This window comes from Coccinella septempunctata, chromosome 6, assembly GCF_907165205.1.
Source record: "Coccinella septempunctata chromosome 6, icCocSept1.1, whole genome shotgun sequence".
Lineage (NCBI taxonomy): Eukaryota > Metazoa > Arthropoda > Insecta > Coleoptera > Coccinellidae > Coccinella > Coccinella septempunctata.
The window spans coordinates 31,954,668-31,978,907 of record NC_058194.1 but is presented as its reverse complement, the minus strand read 5'-3'; the positions used below and the strand labels follow the sequence as shown (position 1 = coordinate 31,978,907).

At 41.2% G+C, this 24,240-nt stretch overlaps 1 protein-coding gene across 2 annotated transcripts in view; it reads right to left on the bottom strand.

The window, feature by feature from the left end:
• Window positions 1-24,240, bottom strand: part of LOC123314895 (gamma-aminobutyric acid type B receptor subunit 1) — a 118,415-nt gene that overhangs the window by 5,836 nt on the left and 88,339 nt on the right. For both annotated transcript variants that reach the window (XM_044900298.1, XM_044900299.1), the window contains exons 8-10: window positions 19,677-19,818; window positions 4,363-4,513; window positions 2,823-3,072 (exon numbers count right to left, since the gene is read on the bottom strand). In XM_044900298.1, the coding sequence (XP_044756233.1) occupies window positions 2,823-3,072; window positions 4,363-4,513; window positions 19,677-19,818 (543 nt within the window). The remainder of the gene's footprint in view (window positions 1-2,822; window positions 3,073-4,362; window positions 4,514-19,676; window positions 19,819-24,240) is intronic.

The window sequence follows — 24,240 nt, the reverse complement described above, 5'->3', positions numbered from 1 at the left end:
AATGTGGGGTAAACGACAAGAGCCAGTGTTCTTGCTCGAAACGTGTAATTTCCCTGGTCAGCCTCTAGCAACGATACAACCATCCATCAACGCACGATTTCTTCATTTCCCGCCGATGAATAGGAACGTTCTCAAAAGGGAATTTTCCGGCCGATGTTTCCATTGATGCGACGCAAAATTCTCGTTGTTAGGAAAACCCAGCGTTTCCAGACCGAGGAAACTTCCCTCAAACGCTGGAAGAGAATAGAAAGGGGATATGAAAGCGGCTCAAAGATATGGCGACCGTCATTCAACGTCACTTCGGACTGACTTATTTCCCGTTTTTAGACAGTTGCATTGAGAAATTACGCGGAAAACGGAGAGTTTCTGAATGTTGTCTTTTGATGATACGTCCTTTACTGAAGTTGTAACAAGTGAAGTTGGCGAGTAGGCTGGGGAGGTTTCGTTCCGATTTGAGAGAGGATATTTGAAGGGATGTGATGGAAATTTGAGAGAAGTGGGAAAGCGAATTCTAATGAAAAATGAGATGACATAATGTGAATAGACGTTCGAACAAGTGATGTTGAATATACATGGTGAATCTTTGACAGTACATTTATTCTTGAGGTCAAAAGAAACACCTACGATTTTAATTTAAAGTTTTCATAATGAGCTGTTCCACCTCTGGAAAAACAATATTACCTTCAGAATAAGTGGTCAAATCTGTAACACTACACATCTGTGGATCTTTTAAACAGAGTTGTATTCAGCCAATTTTCACAGATACTTCTTAATTTTTGAACATCAAATTACTCAGAAACGACGCATTATACGAGAAAATATGAGGAATACTTTTATTTCATAAATGTTCATTAGACAAGGTTCAACTTAGTTTCAAGAGTTGGCTTCTTTGAATTTTTGGTATTTTCATGGTAAGTAATGGTCATATTGAGAAAACTGGAAAACGTGGGTGATATCTTGTGTTCGAAAAAGATTCATAGAATGAATGAAAAAGTATATTCCGAAATTCATTTCATTCGATAAAACCGTCTGTGAGAGTGAACTAAAATCAATTTTTTTTATGGGTTTTCAACAGCTTGTATCTTTTAAAAAATGGTAAAGGGAAAAGTGTTTCGTTTAAACTCAAGAATCTACTCTTAAAATATTTCTACAAGTTATTTCCAGATTTGAACATGGTGCCATCTGTAGGGGGATGATATACGAAAGCCCCGCAGTGTTGTTAAACAATGAATCACCCCTTAAATTTTTCCTCACTATCCAATTTCACCCTGTATGATAAATGCTTTTCTACCTTCATTTTTCTTCGATAATTAAATACATACTCTCCTGTTTCTTGAGCAGCATTTCCTCATTCTTGCATATAATTCAATTTGCGATGAATTTCTCGAGTATGAAGCATCAGCGCCATTCGAAGCATAAACATCCGACTTCATTTGCTCCGCGAAAAAATTTCGTCTCGCATAAATCCCAATCCAGCGGAGAATTCCCCCATATTTCAACGAGGACTCACATGAATTAAATGGAAACATAAACAACAGATGATAAAATAGGAGAATTATTTGTGGCGAGGTCCCGAAGTGATATTCTCCATAAATCCTACTGGGGCGGTAATAAAATGAGGAAAAAGGGATAAATCTGTCTTAGGGGTAGAGGACGACATGGATCTTAGATGAAATTCGTTTCTCTTTGGGAATAACATCGCTAACATGAGATGTGGATCTTGCTGTTATTTATTATGAAAAAAAGGGAGAAGAAAATATAACAACAAGTCCAGAACGAATAGGAGGGATGGAATGTAGAACAAGAAATTGTAGAGCTTTTCCAGATTAAGCTGAAATTCCCCAAAGAAAACGTGCTCAGAGGCTGATCACTACAACGCTATCGTAAACTGTAGAACAGGTCCAGCAGTTCAAATACTTGGGAAGTTTCATAAATACTGGGGCTAACCTGGACACGGAAATACACAACCGTATCCATTCAGCATCACGGGGATTCTGGAAGCTAAGGACAGAGTGTTTGAAAAGCACGACCTCAATCTGAAGACCAAGACAGCTGTTTACAAAGCAGTGGTCCTCCCAACGCTACTTCACGGAAGCGAAAGCTGGACGCCCTACAGGCGACATATTAAACAGCTTGAACAAACGCAAGAACATCATCTAAGACAGATAATGCACATCAGATGGTTCCACAAAGTTTCGAATGCAGAAGTCTTACAGCGCGCGAGTTGTGTGACGATTGAGACTCAAGTAACGATGGCCCGACTCAGATGAAGCGGCCACATTCTGAGGATGCAAGTCACAAGACTCCCCAAAATAGCTTTGTGAGCCGAATTCTCAGAGGGAGCTCGGAAACCAGGAGGCCAGTATGAACGGTTCAAGGATTTACTGCATCAATCCCGAAAATCAGTTAATGCCAATCATAACTGGGCACCACTAGCGCTAGAATGATCACAGTGGAGGTCTTTGGTGCACAGTTATAATGGAGACTCGAGAAGGATACAGCGGCGGCCAGATCTGGTTGGTGACTATCCATGCCCGGAGTGTGGAAGGATCTATAGGTCACGGTTGGGTCTCTTCAGTCACATGAGGGCATACAATCGCAAGTAGCCCTAAGAAATTATAAGTTTGATCGCACCGATAGTCTTTTTGTAGATTTATTCTCGGTAACGAGATACAGCAATGAATAAATGAATGAATGAATATCGTACTAGAGGCAGTGATGCATATACGGGGGGTGGAAGTGCAAGAGCTACTATCGTCGCACAAGATAGATTAATACCTGATATTTCCCAAATAAAATGTAAATGTTTGTTCGTCACTTACCGTTCTGACCTTGGGGTCGCTTTTGGCCTTGGTGGTCAGTCGGTGTACCCTCCACACCTTGCTGAACATCGCGCCGAAGGATAGGGTGAACCCTATCGTCAGCATCCACGTCTTGGCTTGACAGATCGACGGATAAGTTTCCGGGGAAACGAATCTACCGTCCAATCCCAGTAGAAATACGGACGTCATGCAGACGATGATGCCGAAGAGCATTATGGTGTTGCACACTGGATGGGATGACTGGATCACCCTGTGGAAAAGATTCGAAATGAGATTCAGGTTTTCAACAAGTAAGCCGGAGCCGTTTCCTATCATAAATTTCCAATCATCGTCGAGTTTTCCGGAATAAATTTGTTTTTCCGAAAGACGGAGGTATCCGGAAAATACGTCGATGGAAATAGACCCCCAGAAGCCCAACTGCTGGGCTGTATATCACCTTCAGACGGTCGCTGTGAGCGTATTTCTGGGGTAAGGCAAAATGCCGATGACTACCCATTACCAGAACATCTTACGTCGGATGTAAAGCGAAAATTTATGGCTAACTAGGAATCAGATGAGAACGGGAACCGATAGATTTATGACGTCATATACTAAACAGAATTCGGCCCTATAGTCCGCCTCAGTGAAACGCTGAGTCCTGTAATTTCTGTCTGCGAACCGGAATAATGGACGTGTCTTTCCAGCTTGAACGGATTACCAATTTAGGCGCGAACGTTCTCAACTTGAATATGATTTCTGTGCTTTGGTGAGGATGCTGTGTTGTACGGAATATTCAGAAGATGTCACCAGGAAACGTTCGATAGCTGTCAGAGATTCAACTGTGGCCCGAGTAGAGTTTAGTCTTGTAGCTTTGTTACTGTTGGAAATTATTTTTCCTTGTAGGCCAATGGCATCAAATTAGGTTCTGAAGATACAGGCTGAAACACCTCCAGTGGGTCGATACTCACGCAGTTGCCAACTGTTGACGAGTGATCTATGCCTGCTCGATTAAGAGACAGATCATGGATAAAATGGGAAATTTCAGATGCCCTGAAAAATGCAGGTGAAGAATATTTAAGATCTCTTATAGCTGCATTTCCGAAATACTGAAGACCCAAAGCACGCCTTCTCAGGTATGGAATCGTTGATGAACCTAGAGACTTTGGAGGCAGATGAACTCATGAGAACGTGCTCTACGAATGCTCAGCTTCAGATTACACACTCACATAAAGATCTCGCATGTGAGTTACAATAGACCTATAGGTTGCAGTAGCAGCTAGTAGCTATGGTCTCACAAACCTATCATCATCAGTCTTGATCCACTGACTTATTCACTTGACGTCTTCTCAGGCTGATAAAGATGGAGCTTAGAGTTGTGCCGTTAGTGATGGATAAAAACAAAGTAGTATCATCGAAGAAGTTGACGGATCTTTGAGCTTCATCTCCTATGAATATTTAGGGAGAATTAAGGTCTGAAAGTATTTCTGAAGTCTCCAGAGGAATCTACATGAAGGTCACTGAAATCGAAGGCTAATATATTCAAAAGTTATCACTTACTCACCTCCTATGACTATTCCAAATATTGAACACCATCAGACTGACGGCTATGATGATACCACAACTGGAAATGATACACATACATATAAAAAGAGGCAGGGAAACTGTTCGTAAGACTCTTCTTATAATTGTTCTATCTTGAGGCACTTTTCCACCTGAAAATAGAAGGAATAGATTATCAGTTTCGATATGGCAAGCAGTAGCGCTAGTTTAATGGAATCGTTTAATCGTATGATGATGTTGTTGGAAGTCTTCCAACCAATAAAACTTTCCCATCGGCTCCGAAGAGTCGGTTTTCCGATCCCATGGGTGTTACAAGACACATAAAGATCTGTTAACGTGAACAGGAGGCTTTAATGAAGCACTCGAGCGGAGTTATGCGAAACTGTAACGTTCAAATTTTGCCATTACGGCATTTATCTAGAGTCGGAAATTATTCCTTGAGGCTGCTATCGATCACCCTGCTTTGATACGATACTTTTAGAGCCCTTGATGGGTGCAACTTAAGTTTTACGATCGGATTCGAGATGGCGTTAGTCGGGGGTTATCTTGGAGTTTGGGTGGAATCGTACGGATAGCGTATAAATTGAATTTTATGGGGGATGGGACGTTATGGGATGGGAGACTGATGATTTGGAGTTTTTGCCAGAGGAAACGGGGGCAGAAAGTTTTGGAAACTTTTGGAATCAGATTATGGACTATGGAGACTGTTACCTATGACCATGAAGCAGAATCGACGTGGAAGTATTCGTTGATAAAAGAACACGAACACGAAAAGCGACGCTGTTTATGTTACACCCCCGTGAAACCGCCCTTACGCCATTTCGTCTCTCCCCTCTAGTATACCTCAAATATTTGAAATTTAACTGAAAGGGAAAAAGACCCGTTTCCTCGCCAAAGAGATGCCCGGACAAAATACCCCATCTTCCGGTGAATTTGGGGCGATCTCCGGAATAACGGAAAATTTACCCGTAATTAAATATTAAACGTCGACAGGAGGATATGTTTTGCAGCCCGGTATTAGGAGATTACACAAATTTGAAATGTTTATAGTGAGGGGGATGAAAATTGTTTGATTAAAAGGGAGGTATCTCGTTTGCATTTGAACCAGGGCTCAGCCAGTGTTGTGAAAGGACGCTTTGAAAACATTCGTTCTCTTTTCTGGCTTTTTCTCCGGTTGGGGAAATTTTTCGCGAGAATCTCTGAAGAGTTCCTTCGTTAGTTCGTCCTCCTTTCATATTGAAACATAATGAGACTACGTGATTTTCCGTAAAAAAACAGATCTAGTCTTGTTTTAACCTTGAACTCTTGAATAGGGGTCGAAAATACAAGAACACTTGCCTTGATGACAAATTTCTTGTCTTTTTTCGAGAGAAAGTCGAAAAAATCTTGTCTTGACGTTTTCTTGACACACTGAATCTTGTCTTGGGTCAAGAAATTTCAAGATCTCGCAATTTCTTGATGGAGATGGTGATTCACCGGCGAACTTTTCATTGTGTTCCGTTATTTTAAATTATCTTCTTTTTAACTTTACCTGTAACTTCCTTCTATACCTACTCTCCATTATCACAAAGTGGTAGTCTTATTTTACCATAAGTGCCATTGACTCTTCAGTAATAGAGTACGTCTGCTGAGCCATTTGGCTCCGATTCTGACTAAGCGGCAGTAAAAAGAAGAAGCAGCAGCGTTGACCAATGCAAGATAGTGGTAGTGGTACAAGTGTCAATACTGACAGAAAGAAATTCTGTTATTCTTTCGAAGTTCATGTGGACACCTGGTATCTTGGTACTTGTGAAAATGAAAAAGAGTCCCAAGGACACCTGTTTTATCCATCACTTGCTCTGGTTATGTTTCTTGAGACTGTCTGAGTGGTGAACATCAGTTTGCTCATTTGATCTTGCGGTGCCAACTATAATATAATATGATGCTTTCTGAGGAAGATCTTCCTCCTGATGTTGAATTTCATTCACAATGGAGAAGTGTATAGTTTCAATAAAATATATTTCATTTGGATACTCCAAACAACCTTCGTTTTATTGCAATTTTAATATGAGGAGTTGGATTAAGGAGTATTGGAAAACCCTTTATTTCAATGTTAGACGTTAACAACATCAGTCTGTTCATCTCACAAGGTCAATAGTTCGAATGTTCAACAAGTCGAATGAAGAATTTCAAGAAAAGCTCCGGGTTTTTCCCATCCGAAATCCACGGTCGAAGTGACCAGAGAGATTCGGCGTTCTCGAGAAGCGTTACGTCTTTCCCCTTCAAACCACACTCAACGGTATCTTATTTCGGAGTCATTTTATACGGAGGATGCCTAGCGGTGAGCCCGGCTAGGGGATGATTGTGGAACACGATTCTTCCATGAGTACGGTTGCGAAAATAGCACTCGAATTTTTTTCTCCACCGGCGGAAAAACGACCGGACCGTGATGATTTCCTTTGACGCTCGCAACGGATGCTGGAAATCCACATGAGCAGGGCGGACATCGGATAACTCTGGATAACTGGAGAACAATATCGGGACGGATTTATTTTTAGGGTTGAATTAACGACGAGTTGTCACGGGTTTTTGAGAGTCGTTGAGCTAACATTCGAAACTAATGCGGATTTGGAGAAGTCGGATGTATTTTGAGGATTATGGTGTTGCTCTTTTCCGGAAATGCATTTGGAAAGCTGTGTTGTCACTTTTACTAACAACGGTAAGGGGCTCATTCCTTGACTACACCCAAAGTTGGGCAAAATACGAGGATGTATTGATATCCAGTTAGTCTAGACCAGTTCCATGCATAAAAAAATATTGCGTTACCATAGCAACGAACAATACTCATTAGAAGTGTCAGTGTGAAGTTTGAGGTCCAAAAAGTAAACCACAGTTACGCAATCAATAGAAAGAAAGAAGATGTCCACCGAAATTGTGAAAATCGAAAAATTGGAGTATCGAGCCATCATCAAGTACCTGTATTTAAAAGGGTTAAGAGGTGAGCAGATTTACGAAGATATGCTTAATACCCTTGGTGATCAATGTCCTTCGTATGCGACCGTGAAAAATTGAACTGCAAGATTCAAAAGAGGTAAATTTTTCATTGGAGATGATGACCGATCGGGAAGGCCAGTTTCTGTGTCAGTCCCCGAAAATATCGATGCAGTTCATGACATGATTTTATCAGACCGTCGAATTGGGCTAAAACGGATATCTGAAGAACTGAATATTTCATACAAACGCGTTCGTCATACAGTTCACGTCAATTCGGACATGAGAAAAATTGCTGCAAAATGGATCCCCAAATGTTCGAATGTTGACCAAAAACGTGCAAGGGTAGAAGCATCGCGTTCGATCTGTGCTCGATTTGAAAACGACGTAGACTTCTTGAATCGAATTGTTACTATGGATGAGAGGGTACATTTCTACGATCTTCTGGACAAAGCAACAATCGATGGAATGGCGACACTGTGGTTCTCCAAGACCAAACAAGTTTCGTGTCCAAAAATCTGCTGGAAAAGTTCTTGCTTCAGTTTTTTTTTGGGATTGCCATGATTTATTTTTTGGATAAGGGTAGAACAATAACAAAAAGATTACTATTCGACCTTACTGACCACTCTACGGAAAAAAATTAAAGAATAAAGACGCGGAAAGCTATCCAAAGATGTTTCGTTTTTGCAGGACAAGGCCCCTGCACACAAATCTCATGTTACCATGCAAAAAATTCGTGATTTAGGATTTGAATTACTAGAACCACCCCCTTATTCATCAGATTTGGCCTCATCCGTCTATCATCTCTTTCCTCAACTGGAAAAAAGTTTAAAAGGTCTTAAATTGTCTTCCAACGAGGAGGTTATAAAAGCTGTGGAGGTCTGGTTTGCAGAGCAAGAAGAAACAATTTTGTTGGAAAGGTCTAGAGACGTTGCAGGTTCGCTGTAATAAATGTATCCAATTAAGAGGAGAATATGTTGAGTAATAAAATATTTTGTCATTGAAATTTTGTTTGATTCTATAGTAGGCTAAGAATTTATCCTCGTAAACTGTTTAAGGATTTCTTTCGGTATATTTCCTTCCAAAAACCGACTACTTCACCAGGCAATGTGAGCTGTGGGGATTACAAAGATCCACAGATGAAATATAACCCTCAATCCCTTGATGAAAAAGATAAATGCAGAAGCCTACCTACTTGTACCCTTTTAAAATCCTGGCAAAACCTGCGAGGGTCTGTGATGTTCAGGTAAGACTGCTATAAAATCTTGAATTCTAGAGGATTTGAACCATAGTTTGGAGCTTTTGGTGGATGAAAATTTAGACTGAAGCTGACCAGAAGGCTCTGCTGACACTCAAGGACCTTGAGTTCCTTCTATCCCAAAATTTTTTGCTACATATTGAATTAGAAACTCCGATAATTGAATCAGTGCTGCTCTAGCGTCTTCTTTGGTCGGAGTATCCGATACTTCGTTGCCACTGATGGTGTTTAGGACAAACATGTCAAATTATCGTTCATCAGGCAGAAGATGAAGATCCTAGCATACCTGAGCTTTGGGCAATTTAAAGAAATTCATGTTTCACGCAACATTAGGAGTATCATTCCCTGCTTCATATTCGGGATTCGTGGATGTACCTCAACCAGCCCGCGTATTTCTACACCGGAAAGGAGGAATCCAACTATCGGCATCCAGAAGAGGCGCCCCATCGGATAGTTAGAATTTATTTGTAGCCGAAAGCTCGGGTAATCCCGCGGCGGAATTCATTCGGTAAATTATGCAGAGTAAATTAAGCAAGAAGCCCACCCACGGCTCCCGGGATCCCTTTGAGAACGAGAGCAGCCGCCAGATCGCCCACCTAAGCCGCGAGGGCAGCAGCTTTTCGCGATCTACCTCTAATTTAATCGGCCGTAGAGTCTTCTAGCGAGAAACGTCGTTTCGACGAACGTTCTTATATCGTTGGAGTCGGGGATGCTTCTCATTGATTGTATGGGGAAGCCCCGGGGTTTTCTGGATATATCTAGGATTCAACACAATTTCCCAACAAAGGGGTGGAATGATTCCATATGGAAAAACTACTGAGCTGATTCACTCTAATAGAACCTCGGTATTCTCTGCAGGAGCAGAGAAACTCCCTTCTAAGGCAGATTGTGGAAATCTACCTAGTCCTACCTAGACAAGAATTATCAATTGTGGCCCCTATCAGAGCTGGCTCAACTACGCCCTCTACAGCTCTTCCTCCAGGTCCAGAGTTCCAATGAACTACAGCATCTGAGAGGGCTTCATGGGGGCTAAGTGCTCATCCCTTTCAAGTTTCAAGCCATACCCTGTTTCAAATGTTGAAGCTAGGAAAATTAAAACATATTCATAAGATAGAGAATTTTCTAATCTATAAGAAAACATCAAAAAACAAACAAACAAAAACGTTTTCTTTCCGCAAAAAAGAATTTAATAGAGAAAATCTGAGTGCGTTCACATGCCCCGTGTTGCGGGTAAGTGTGCGCAACCCCTCACGGGGAAAGTTAACGCAGTGCTTAGTGAACCACACAATCAGAACAAATCACAAAATAATGTCATCAAAATGTTACAATATTAGAGAAATGCTGTTTATTGTCAATACAGAAGCACCTTTTTATAAGCACTGTATTTTTCGTGCCACAATTCCTGGTGAACACAACACTTGATACATTCCCCTGTTGGTGGCTCTTCATATTTTTCTGAACAAATAGGACAATATTGATCGAGTCTTAATCAAGAAAATCAACAATGTCATAATTTATTCCTCACTGAACTAATGCCCATATAATGAATCTATGCGCACACTTACCCGCGCACACTTTCCCCAGTAAGCCAAAATTTGAATTGACGTTCTTATAGAGTTGAGCAGCTAAGAGAACCTAAAATTTTTTATTATATATTTAGATTAATATGCCCATGATCGAATAAAATATTGTTTAACACTGTCGGACTCGGAACTTGGACCTGGCAGAACGTGCAGAGATGCTAAAAATTAACAAGAAAACTAGTGAATTTGATTGATTGCAAATAAAAAGTTAACGAAACGTCGCACGGCGCACTCCTATGAAAAACTAATCTGGGGATTCTGCGCCCTTGCTTCACCCAAATGAACCCCTCTTTCATACATTGCATAGTCGAGATATACGCACTGCGCACACTTACCCACTACGCTCAGTTACCCCGAATGACTCTATAGTTTAAAGCTTGCATAGAAAAGGGTTTCATGTGAAGAAAAACACTAAAATGGAAACACTTTAGCGGAATCTTCCGACGAAGATTCCAAAAAACGAATGAGTTGTTGAGCCAATGGAAAATTGTACTGTAGACAGCCGTTCAAAGTGAACTCAAAAGTGAAATATGGAAAAATGAACAATTCAGGCTTTCGAACACGCAGAATCTATTCCAAGCAATTTCATCAGCCTATCTCACTTCGTTTAGATTTCCATCGTCGAATTGGCAATTTTCACTTGTCTCCCCTGCCTCCTCACTCCCGCGTTACCAATAAAACTGCAGCCTCGCACCCTCCCATATTTCCCCCGATTCAAAAGTGTAATTTATACCTTCCAACCGATAGAATAACGAGACCGAAAATTTCTTCCAAAGCTCATAAGTTCGGCGAGGCACTGCCGAACCCGTTGGTAATTCAGATTTATGGGGGCCCTTGGGGAGATAATGGGAGTTCGTTTAAGCTATTAACCACACATTGCTTCTCCTGGACTAAGGAAAATTGGAGAAGCGCTGCAAATTACGATTCGATTCTTCAGACAGCACTTCCGGCCTACTGGTTCTCTGTTTTTTTCGATCTGTCGTTTTCAAGTACCTGGTACACATATTAGTTGGGGAGCCGACGATGCTATGTCGTGGAGACCTAGTGGATGTTGAAGATTAGATGGTAGAAGGAAAAAAAGGTTCTATGATGTATGCACTTTCAGCGGTGGGGAAAGCGTCTGCAGGGTCTCAAAGATGTAAAAAAAATCGTCAGGTGTACATACTCGAGCGTGTCAGATTAAGGTACTGTATATGCCTTACGTGTCTCTGATAATGAATTCTTGCTTATCTGACAGTTTGCGCGTTGGGACTGGCCGTACGAAGAGTTGAAAATGGTAAAAAAAAATTGTTTTCCAGCGTGTCAGGTTTTTGGAGGATATGTTAATTGGACCCAAATGAAGCTACTTTTCAAGGGACTGACAATTTGGACGTGACGCAAGGTCACAGCGGACCTTTGAAAATGTAAAAGAAAATCGTTAGTTGTACATACTCGAGCGTGTCAGATTTTCATACAAATGGTTAATCTGGATGTTGTAGACATGTCGACCCATTAATCTGACACTAATCAGGGGGGGTTTTCTTAATCTGACACTTTAAAGATGATAAAAATCCCTTTTTTTCGAATATTTCCCTCCCTGTACCTCTAATGGTTTTTTTATTCATTATGAAAGTTGTAGAAAATAAAATTCTCCACAACTTTTGTCTGAAGCAATTTCACATACTCTTAACGGCGATAAGGGCCAGAAGCTTAGCCACACATGGGAAAGGGCAAGGTCAATGTAGAATCCCAGTCTATACTACAATTGTCAAAATGACAAGGTATTTCTATGATGACAATTTCGAAATTAGTCACGAAAATTATACTGTTGTCTGTGACTGAACCTTAGAATGTACTATTTTTCAACGAGTGAATTTTCGCTTCAGCATGTATCGCTAAATACCTAGCATTAATCTCCATATATCTCAAAAAAGTTTGAACGTAGAAAAAATTGCTTGGGACAAAATTTGTAGAAAATGTTATGCTCTACAACTTTTATAATGAATGGGAAAAAGATTTGAAACCCAGGGAAGGAGATAATTCAAAAAAACTGATTTTTGTGACCTTTATGGCCAATTTTTATTGTTTCGGCTTGCTAAAACTGTCAGATTATATTTTTTCCATTATTCTTGAATCATTAGCATCAAAATAAGACAAAACGCCACCGAGCTCGAAAATGTACACGTGAAGTTTTTTTTTTGCAACTTTGGCGCCTTCCCACACATTTTCGACATGCTTAAATTGTCAGATTAAGAGAATATATACTTTTCAACATGAAATTAACCACATATATCTTAATCTGACACGCTCGAGTATGTACAATGATCGTTTTTTTTTTACTATTCTGACAGGCTGCCCTAGACAATTCCCCCTATATACAGGTCTAATATTCGGTAGAGGTACTCTACAGGGTACAAGGTATGTCCCCTTATATTAATCTGACACCAACTATATGTAATTGTGAATGTCAATTCAATCATGAAAAAAACATATTCATACCCAATTAACTAAACTCTACCAATAAAAACGAATGAATCCACCAGAATTAGAGGAAGTAGTCAATTGCAATTAAAGGAAGCTTTCCCGTGTAACACATTGAGCTCAACGCCGCATCTCTCCCGCTCCACTTACACATCTTGTATCAGGGAAAAGTGAATACCTGCGGATAACAGAAATACGGGAATTGAAACTACTCTCGGAGCAACTACTCCACAATTTGGGCCCGTTGCAGGTTACAAAGTGCCCCCGCGTATTCATCCCTTGATACGGTGGTGAAAGAGCTTTTAATTGGTCGGGGCACTCAGACGTCATACCAAACCGAGCGAAACGAAGAAGATATCACGCCGAAATGACGAAATGCAATGAGCAAGGCACTTTCTACCCCTTCACACGGTTGCGGCATATCGTTCTTGGGGACTTATTGTGATAAACCAACTAGCAGTTTTCGATTAAACACAGATAGGGTCAATCTGAATCTTAGGATTGTTGTATTCCATGGAATTGGGTCCAATTGTATATAAGGCGAGTCTTAATTTCAAATTGGTGAATATTTTGCTATTCCATGCTGATGCGAAGTTTCTTATTTTTCATTGAAACGTTGAGCCGGAACGATGAGAAAACGTTATTTTTGGTGGTTACAGTAACGGGTTGTTGAACGGTTTCTTAGTCAACGTTCACGTACTGTACCTCACTTATTATTGAATTGGGGGAGCACGATAAGGATACTTATTGGTCAGTACAGAAACGGATTGAATCAGATACGTTGATTATAGGTTGAATCAACGTTGATTATAGGTTGAATCAACGTATGGTTGAATTTAAATTAAAAATTCAACGTAGAATGCACGTGTATGTGTTTACAGGTTCACTACCACCCTTATACTCCAAAAACATCGAATCGAGTATGGAAGAATCAATTTCCACTGCACCCCCTTCCGATCAAAAGGACCCTACGAACAAAATCAAACAAGTTTCACCCGCTTCTTATCGCCAACCTTTCGTTTGTTCCCTGATCTCCCGACACAAGAGAATTATCACGTTTTTGTCGTTCCTAATCATCGCGGCCTTATCTGGAAACCCCCTCCTCCTCGAGACCGGCGGTCGTTGGCGGAATATTGAAAACGAAAGCGAAGTCGCCCCCCATCGACCCCCGGAGACGGGGGTGGTCCGACCATTTACCAAATGAGATATGAACCGGGACTCGAACTACGCGCCGTTGCCAGGCCTACGGTGACCCAGATCGGCTCACTCCCTTCGAATTATACTGGCAATTAGTCGATCTTCATGAGTCGGAAGGGTTTGGGGGTGTGGGGGCGGCGGAATCGTGGATTAATATTCAATATCCGAATTCGCATCCCTGGGGGTGTGTTCCTACTTACGGGACAGATCGAACGGCGGGGTATAGCGGACTAATTTTGCGGTTGTACATAATATCGGCGTTGCCACCAAGCTACCGTGGGACGAAATCAGCGTCGGCAGGAATTTGAATAATTGCTCCTTTGGCGGTATCGTCGGCGTCACTTGTGATGAGCGGAACTATACTCGTTAGCCGGAATACGAAGTTTACACGGGATTTATGGCCGTGTGGATTAATGCTAAACCCGAGCTGTGAATTGTTCCAATCGGCGATTTCCTGAGTTGGTTATTATTCATTTCCCTCACATTTCTCACTTTCAACCAAAAGCCTAACAATTCGATTGTCATCCAGCCAACTGGGAGTAGGATAACAAAGAATACTTGCTGAACAGCAAGGCTCGAAGGCTCTTTGGCCTCAGTAGGCAAAAATCTTAATTCAAGATCGCCTGTAAAATAGAGGATTCAAATTGTATAACAATAACAAAGCCAGTACAGAATAAAACGGATATGCGCGGTGATGATAATGGGGAAAACAAGCAACACTTTTCCAAGGCTCGAGACGAGACCCAGAAAAGCCTCATCTTGTCTTGCCAATAAAATATCTTGTCGAGTCTCCTCACGATAACGACTCTTAGGCGTCTTAGGCCTGTATTAATATCCAGAACACCAAAAAGGACTCAAGACCTATATCAGTTGCTACTTTCTCAAGGTAGTAACAGCATCTCAAGAAGACCGCGTATTGATCAACCCATGTTGGATAACAGCTGGATAAGGTAAAAGGTCCTGGAATACTGGCGCAACCGTCCTGGACTGCGTCACTCGCACAAGCCATTTCAGTGCCTCCCAATCCATATACCAGTCGTTAGCTAGGATTTTCTAGAACCAATCTGAGATCTACCATGGCGGTTTTCACAGGACATTGTAGACTAAGAGCCAATCTTAAAAAACTCAGTATCCTCAATCACCCGCTCTGCAGACTCTGCTTAGAGGAGGACAAAACTATTGAACACATCCTCTGTGTCAGACTTGGAGTCTTTGGTTCTCCGATGATGGTCCTGGAGGTATTCAAGAACAACTCATCTCCTTTTTGAGCAGGATGGGACTGGATGAAGAGGTCTAGCTCTACGAGCTTGCCTGTGTACTACAATAGACCACTTGGTCGCAGTGGCAGGTTTGGTTTATCCGTCCAGCACACCCAGCAATCAGTAATCTGTTGACTTAAGTTAACAAAACGAAAAGTGAAGTTAGTACTTTTATTTTGCTCGATATTTTCATCACTGTGGCTTGCAATGGAGTGTAACGAAGTAGATTTTTCGATCTCAAACGAAAGGACATGTCACAGCACATTTTTGTAAGTCGAAATGATCGATTTCATCGTAGTGATTGACCACGTTGCTCATCTGTGGACCCTTTGGCGGTTGGTTGCTCTTTTCCCTTGCTGTCAACCGAGTTGGTGGTCTGTGGGCCTCCTAAGATAAACCACCTTAAGTGTGGGTATACCAGGCTGGCACAAGAACGAAGATTCGTAGATTTAGTAGATTTCCATCAAGTTTTCGAACCTTCAGTGCGAAAAGTTGGAATGTATCCTTCTTGCCTGCGGCCGTTCCTGCTGTGATAAAGTCCCATAATTTCCTCCTGGAAATCGCGATTCATCGGGATGGAATTAATGTAAATTGAATCACGAGGCTTTTTTCAACTGTTGAGGCACTCTCGCTCTGATGAAATACCCAGAATTCTCTCGGTAAATAGTTATAAAGCGGCGCTCTCAGATTAATATTTTCATCCTCACTACCCTTGGGAAACACGGGGGCTTATTGACCTCTGGGCCTATGGGAGGTTTCGCAGAAACTGAGTAGGATGAGGTGGTAACATGGACCGTCAGCCGAACATCGAAGCAGTTACTTTACTCACTCTGAATTTACCACAAAATAGGAAAGGGTCTCTGGAGAAGAAAAAAGAAAATATTCTGGAGGAATCTTCTAGGAATGGATCATTCCAAAACTTCCTCTGGCATTTTTAAACTGGAAGATCCAAGAAGTATTGGGATCTGATTAAGAATAAGTTATGTCTTCTCACTGTCTTCCTCACAGGACATTGTCGCCTTAGGAAGCAAATGATGAAAATGGGCTTATAAGAAACTGACAAGTGTAGATTCTGTCGGGAAGAGGAGGAAACAAGGAATGTCTTGATCGAGAAAATCGTAGAAGGAATGAGGACTTGGCCTCCTTGATACTTTAGATACTGGAGTTCATTGGGAGTCTGGGCGAGCTGTAGATAAGGATAAGGATTTAAACTCAGAACAGCATAGCTGTTTGATATACGACGGTTTAGGGCCCGTGAGAATGTTATCACCATTTTTAATATTCAACTTACATTGAAAACAGAAAAAGATTGGTGGAAACAGTATAAAATGTGGTTGGAATAGTGAATTATCTTCGTATATTGTGCATTCGGTTTTAGGTTGGAGTCTGAAGTAGGGAAACAGGGAATTGGTGATGCTAAACGTGTAAGCCCTCCAATTCATACATAAAGGACAGAGTATTTCGAAATGACTACCTCAATCTGAAGACCAAGACAGCTGTTTACAAAGCAGTGGTCCTTCCAACGCTTCTTTATGGAAGCGAAAGTTGTGATCTGAGACAAATAATGCACATCAGATGGTTCCACAAAGTTTCGAATGCAGAAGTCTTGCAACGCGCGAGTTGTACAACAATTGAGACTCAAGTAACGAGGTCCCGACTCAGATGGAGCGGCCACATTCTGAGGATGCAAGACACAAGACTCCCAAAAATAGCTGTGTATGACGAATTGACTGATGGAGCCCGGCAACCAGGAGTCCAGTATAAGCGGTTTAAGGATACACTACATCAATCCCTAAAATCAGTTAATGCCAATCATAACTGGGAACAACTAGCGTTAGACAGGTGACAGTGGAGGTCTTTCGTTCACAGTTATAATGGAGACTCGAGAAGAATACAGCGGCGGCCAAATCTGGTTGGTGACTATCCATGCCCAGAGTGTGGAAGGATCTGTGGGTCACGGTTGGGTCTCTTCAGTCACAGGAGGACACACAGTCGCAAGTAGCCTTAGAAATCATAAGTTTGATCGCACCGATAGTAGTTTTTGTAGATTTGTTCTCGGTAACGAGATTCAGCAGTGAATGAATGAGTCCTCCAATAGCTCAGAGTTCAATTGACCCCATGGAAAAAAATTTAGCTTTTTTTTTTGGGAAAACCGTTCGTTTCCCAAAGATACCCAAGTATTCCCAACACGGAATAGGACGATTCTTTTCCAATTTTTCCCCTCTCAATTCCGTTTTTCCCCAATTTCAATTGTTGATATCCGAAATTCCCAATAGCGTCCATCACCGCCGAGCAAACCCTGTGTTTTCCAGGGTCCTGGCTCAACAATTCAACATTTTCGTATCCCCCTGCCGCGACCTGTCTCATTTCTCGTTTTTAATAATTGGTTGCCCGACGGTGGGGTCCCTGCTGTTATTGACAAGATCTGGAGAGAACTTGCCAATATCTGGGTCCCTTCCTATTCTGGTGTTCGTCCGCAGTCCCCTGGGACATTTTCCCGTTTTTTATTGTTCTCGACGTTTTATTGGCCTTCGTAATGACGGCGTCTTTCTCGTCGAGTCACGCCGACCTTTTCATAATAAAGATTTGATAGTATGAGGTGAGAAAGGACGCTCAATTCTTGACGAATAAGCTCTTTACATCTAGCTCTCGTTATTTTATGCAACGTGGAGGTTTCTTAACAATCGAGGTATTAAAAAGTACAACGGGTTTCCTTACACATAAAAAGTGAGTTGGTAATAGCCATAGCCTCAATCAACGAACGTTCTTGCATATTAAAGAAAAAGATCGATAAACTATGTTTACTGCCCATTAAATGAGCTAGTTTCTATTCGTACTGACTTCGAGAGATGTCGCAGCTGCAGTATCGGTGGAAGTAACATTAGTCCTGACGATAACTAATGGGGCGAAACAAGTAACAACCTAAATTACGCAAAGTGATCGTATTTAATGGACAATATAATAGAGAGCTCAGACTCGATTGCTATGCCCGGATAGCGGAATGTACTTTATGTGTGTTCATCAATTTAATGAACGGAATGTACGTGTGCACCTGTTGCCACATAAATGGAATTATCGCCAAGTTTGTTGGATCCTCGATGATATCTGTCTCAAATTTGAGGCGATAAAACTTCGGTCTTATCGTATTTGGATCCAACACAAACCTATAGCGAGTATTGTCCTCCGAACTAGATGACTTTGACAGTTGACAGTTCGGTAGAGGAGAGTCTTCTTATAAATTGACGTTCTGAATACCTTTTTCGATTTCTATGGAAATGGTTAGAGCATTTACAGGGTGAGTCTTTGACTCATACAAATATTTCAACAGTAGACGTCATAGAAACACCATAAAAATACCATTTTTTATGGTTTCTCAACAGCCTGCATCTTTTGAATCGTGTTGATTCGAAAAAATGTTGAAGGAAAAAGATTATCTTTTGTGCTCAAGAATCTACTGTTGAAATACTTGTACGAGTCAAAGACTCTCATCTTGTATAGAAATATAGCTTTTTTTTTCAAGAGAATCTTGATCGCCTGTTCATACAAGTTGTTCTCGAAGGTGAGTCTTTTCCAGGAGAAGTAGAACAGAGTAGAACTGGCTGAAATAAACCTTTAAATCCATTACACAGAAATTTGAGCGATCCTCTGTGTATTTCAACAGTTTCTACCCGCACAAACATTAGCATACATGTAATGATATACGGGATGTCCCACGATTTTAGGATGGTTCTCAAATTTGGGATTTATGTTTCTGATCTGTCTGAATAAAATATTTTTGATATTGTGACGTTGCTGCTTACACGAAAAATACTGCAAAATTCGTCATTTCAAATGGGACACCCTAATTATTATAGCTTTTTCGCTCCTCTATCCACATCTTAGTATTTTTGTCTGGTACTTCTGTATCCCTACTGCTGATACTTTCGGAGATATTCGGCGATTTTCAAAAAAAAGGCAAAAAATTGGATCCAATGAAACGGGAAGGAAGGAAGGAAGGGATTTCATATTTTAGGAAGCTGAAATCCTCAGGATCTCATTGACCTATTTTAAAAATTTGAGCTTTCTGATCGCCTATTTGATTGGTTTCATGTTTTTGGAAATTTTTTGTGAAAAACCGTAAATATCCCCGAAAGTATCAGAAATAGGGATAGGGAGCTACTGGACAAAATACTCAGATAAGGATAGAGAAGCGAAAAACGTTATAATAATTAGGGAGTTCCATTTGGAATAACAAAGCGTGAAACCTAGCACCAAAATATTTAGAACAATCCTACCAACCGTTTTCAATAATCGTCTAATAGGCCATCCTCCGTGGGACACCCTCTATAAAGGGAAAAAACGCAAGATATCTATGGAATATCCGCTTCAATTTTCGAGCAGCGTAATTGTAATTCTTAAGTTGATAATTAAATGAAAAATCATCGCTTTTTCCAATGCCAGCTAGGCGTCGGACATCGGAAAATCCACTTGAACCTCCTGACCGTCGTAAATCGCTGAGGGAAGCGTCCTGGAATTGAATATAAACCGGATCGGTTGCTCGAAAGACGGGATTAGGGGCTAAGAGGATCCAACGAAGCTAGAGACTTACCACGCCATACTTCACGATCGAACCATGTGAGATTATCTGCCTGGGTATCGTAATATCCAAGCACGATGTAGTTTCCATTTATGACCTGCTCTATCTGAGTCAAAGCTATCCGGTCTCCCTGCGAGCTGAAGGCCACAAATCCCTGCAAATAGAAGAAAAAAGGTTAGTCCCGACTCGTCTTTTTGCCGGATCCGGGCCGGTTCGATACGGCTGGCCTTTTGTGTTCGGTTATTCGGAACGTTTTGGTTGCTACGCTCACCTGGTTCTTTGAGGAACGTTCCTCGCGCGGGCTTTGATGTTTGGGACGGAGGGAGTCGTATTATATTTCCTGTTTTCGTGTTTACATGTTCGTCCGATGCATATTGAGCTTTTTCGATCGTGTAACTATCGGATATTTGTGATATTTAGACAGCGTAACTTGAAATCGTTTAAGAATGTTCTTCGAGATTGAATCAGTAATCATTTATTCATTGCTGTATCCCGTTACCGGGAATTTATCCACAAAAAAACATAAAAAAAATAGACTTATAATTTCTTAAGGCTAATTGCGACTGTGTGCCCTCCTGTGACTGAAGAGACCCAACCGTGACCTACAGATCCTTGCACACTCCGGGCATGGATAGTCACCAACCAGATCTGGCAGCCGCTGTATCCTTCTCGAGTCTCCATTATAACTGTGTACCATGGACCTCCACTATGATCTGTCCAAAGCTTGTTGTTCCCAGTTATGATTGGCATTAACTGATTTTAGGGATTGGTGTAGTGTATCCTTAAACCGCTTATACTGGCCTCCTGGTTTCCGGGCTCCCTGTGCCAATTCTCCATACAGAGCTATTTTAGGGAGTCTTGTGTTTTGCATCCTCAGAATGTGGCCGCTCCATCTGAGTCGGGCCCTCGTTATTTGAGTCTCAATTGTTGTACAACTCGAGCGTTGCAAGACTTCTGCACTCGAAATTTTGTGGAATTCTGAACATCTGATGTGCATTATCTGTCTTAGATGACGTTGTTGGGTTTGTTCAAGCTGTTTAATATGTCGCCTGTTGGGCGTCCAGCTTTCGCTTCCGTGAAGAAGCGTTGGGAGGACGACTGCTTTGTAAACAGCTGTCTTGGTCTTCAGATTGAGGTCGTGATTTTGAAACACTCTGACCTTTAGCTTCCAGAATGCCCGTGAGGCTGAATTGATACGGTTGTGTATTTCCGGGTCTAGGTTAACCCTAGTATTTATGAAGCTTCCAAGTACTTGAACTGCTCGACCTGTTCTAGGGTTTCATTCTCCAGGCTGATATTTGTTTGAAGGCTTTCTGGGGGATTTACCAGGATTTTGGTTTTGTCGATATTGAGTCTAAGGCCTAAAGCATCGTATATATATTATTAGGTGTCCAGCATTATCTGATCAGTAATAAAATATCGGGGAAGGAGCTGTGTTGCTCGACAAGGTCGAATGAGACATAAATCATGGTCAGCATCTGCTCTGCTTCGGTGGAATGCTCTCCATTTAGTTGTCCCGACGATGGTGAATTGACTAGTTCAATTCAGATCGTAACACTTGTTGATATTCATATCAGAGGGTGGTGTGCATCTGAATTTAATTCTTGTGGAATGAATAATGATTCTACTTAGTTCAAGCTTCTTTCTATTCGCCTAATATCACTTTTTATCAGTGTTCATCTCTCATTCTTGATTATAATATCTTTAGCTTAAGGTCAGCGTGTTTCAAAATCACGACCTCAATCTGAAGACCAAGACAGCTGTTTACAAAGCAGTCGTCCTCCCAACGCTTCTTTACGGAAGCGAAAGCTAGACGCCCTACAGGCGACATATTAAACAGCTTGAATAAACGCAACAACGTCATCTAAGACAAATAATGCACATCAGATGGTTCCACAAAGTTTCGAATGCAGAGAAGTCTTGCAACGCGCCAGTTGTACAACAATTGAGACTCAAGTAACGAGGGCCCGACTCAGATGGAGCGGCCACATTCTGAGGATGCAAGACACGAGACTCCCCAAAATAGCTCTGTATGGCGAATTCACAGAGGGAGCCCGGAAACCAGGAGGCCAGTATAAGCGGTGTAAGGATCTATACTGCATCAATCCCTAAAATCAGTTAAGGCCAATCATAACTGGGAACAACTAGCCTTAGACAGATCACAGTGGAGGTCTTTCGTCTACAGTTATAATGAAGACTCGAGAAGGATACAGCGGCGGCCAGATCTGGTTGGTGACTATCCATGCCCGGAGTGTGGAAGGATCTGTAGGTCACGGTTGGGTCCCTAGGAAATTATAAGTCTGTTCTTTTTTTTTGTCTTTTTGTAGATTTATTCCCGGTAACGGGATACAGTAATGAATAAATGAATGAATGATGATAATATCTTGCAGTTATTCCGTCGGTTCATCGATTCAAATAACAGGAAAACAGTCGAATAAATAATCGACTGACTTTTAGGATCGCATGCGATGCAAAAATATACCAAAATTCTGATCAGGAATATGCCATGAATCCTTGTCGACAGATATCTCTGTGCTTTTTACCGTGAAACCACGCCGCATACAATCAATCAAGAAATTGTTTTCGACGATATTTCGCCATTTTCAGAAGGACACTTATCATTGCGCCGAGCTCCCGATGGAAAAATTATTTATCGCGTCTCGTAAATCAACATTTATTGCTCCCCTTCCCGAATTTGCACCTGTCACGGTCGTGAAATATTTCCTTCGGCGATTTTTCAAGGATTATCATGATTGTGAGCGCAGATTTTCCAATGAATGATTGATATCGAGATGAAAATAGAGTAACCTACATTTTCGTATTCTGACGAAAGAAAAAAAAGTCTCATAAATATGGAACCGAGAACGATTCACTTTCGAGATACAGGGTGTTAAAGTTAGAATTTTTTTCTTACAGTATCTACACTTCACAAGATATTCAAGTGAAATTTTGCATAAATATTTGAATTATTGATTCACACTCAGTAAACGAATCGCCTAATTTCTTGAACCAACAAAATCCTTAATGTGGGTAAGAGAAAAATAACCGAGGCCAGTAAGAACATCGAATAGACCATTTCAACACACTAAACTTCCAGTGCAAGAGTGGGAAGATACTCCTCGCTTACGTCGGGTTTATCCAGCTTTCATCCTGAGAGAAGTCCTCCACCGAATGGGTTCATTTAACACTCATCACTTCGGAATATCTTGGCGTTCTGTTTCCGCCATATCAGATGGCGCCTAGTGAATTACGTTAGAATGACGGCTAATCTTCGCCATTATAACGTCATTTAGGGTTTAGCTGGCGCGACAAATTAAAAGTTCCGAAATAGAGGGACGAATTAGGCTAATTGGGATGGGCTTTTTGCTTCGCAGCATCCGCAACTTTGGTGTCACTCTATACAGTGTGGTCCAACGAAACAGATTGGCTATTCCAACAAAGGCTACGTCCTGAATACTGAAAAAACCAACCCTTTCTCCTCTTTCTTCGCTAGTTGGGTTTTTCGGAGTCCGTTGCCGAGTTGACTTCAGCGAAGAGACTTGGCGACCCGTGACATTCGTTTCTGTAAGCTTCAAAGTGGATACGGCCAATTCGAACAGTCGACGACGTTTGGTTCGGGAAAAATTGAAAGCTTAATCTCATCTTGTCGCAATCTCGTAGATGGTCCGAGCTCTCTTCCATCAAACTTTTCAATCATCCGGGGTGCCGCGGGGGCGTTCAAAAGATTCGCCAAATTGATGTCTATCCGATACCGGCACGCTCCTTGTATGAAACTCGATTAGTTTCCTCACTTCCTCCTGCTTTACTGTGGCTTGGAGGTTTTCCAAATGTTTGCATCTAGAGATCGGTGCATGCGGAGGGGGACAAGGTCTTGTTGGTTTTTCTGTCTTTGATACTGTTATTGCTACGATCTCGGCCATTATTTTCAACTGACTCGAGGTCGTAGATTTCGAATATGCAACTAGATTTTTCCTAGGATCAGTACTTTGGGAAAAAAATCACTTTTAGTGATTTTCGAAAAAATAGGTCAACTTTGAGGAGCTGTAGCAGCCAGAAAGAAAGGACTGAACATAAGCTGATTTTTTTGATGATACGTTGATTCTTTGCAAATAGAAAAACCCAACTTTCGTTTATCTAACTCGAACAGTTCAGATTTTATGATTTTTTCCGCGAAGGTCCAAAATTTCCGATTTTCCATCGACCATAACTTGAAAACTAATCCTTTCAGCAGAATTCTGTTTGCTTATTCGTGATCTACGCCCTTGATTTAGTGAATATTTCAATTTTGGTAGAAATCGGAGAGATAAAATTTTTTTCAAATTTTCCATACATATGGAAAAATTGCGATTTTTTGAAAAAATATTTTTAGTCTCTGATCAAGACCAAAATTATACTTTCGACTGATTCGAGGGCGTAGATAACGAATATGCAAACAGATATTTTTTTAAAAATTTATTTTTCAAGTTATGGTCGAAAAAAAATCGAAAATTTTGGACCTTCGCGGAAAAAATCATGAAAACTAAAGTGTTCGCGATAGATGGATGAAAGGTGATTTTTTCTATTCACAAAGACCCAG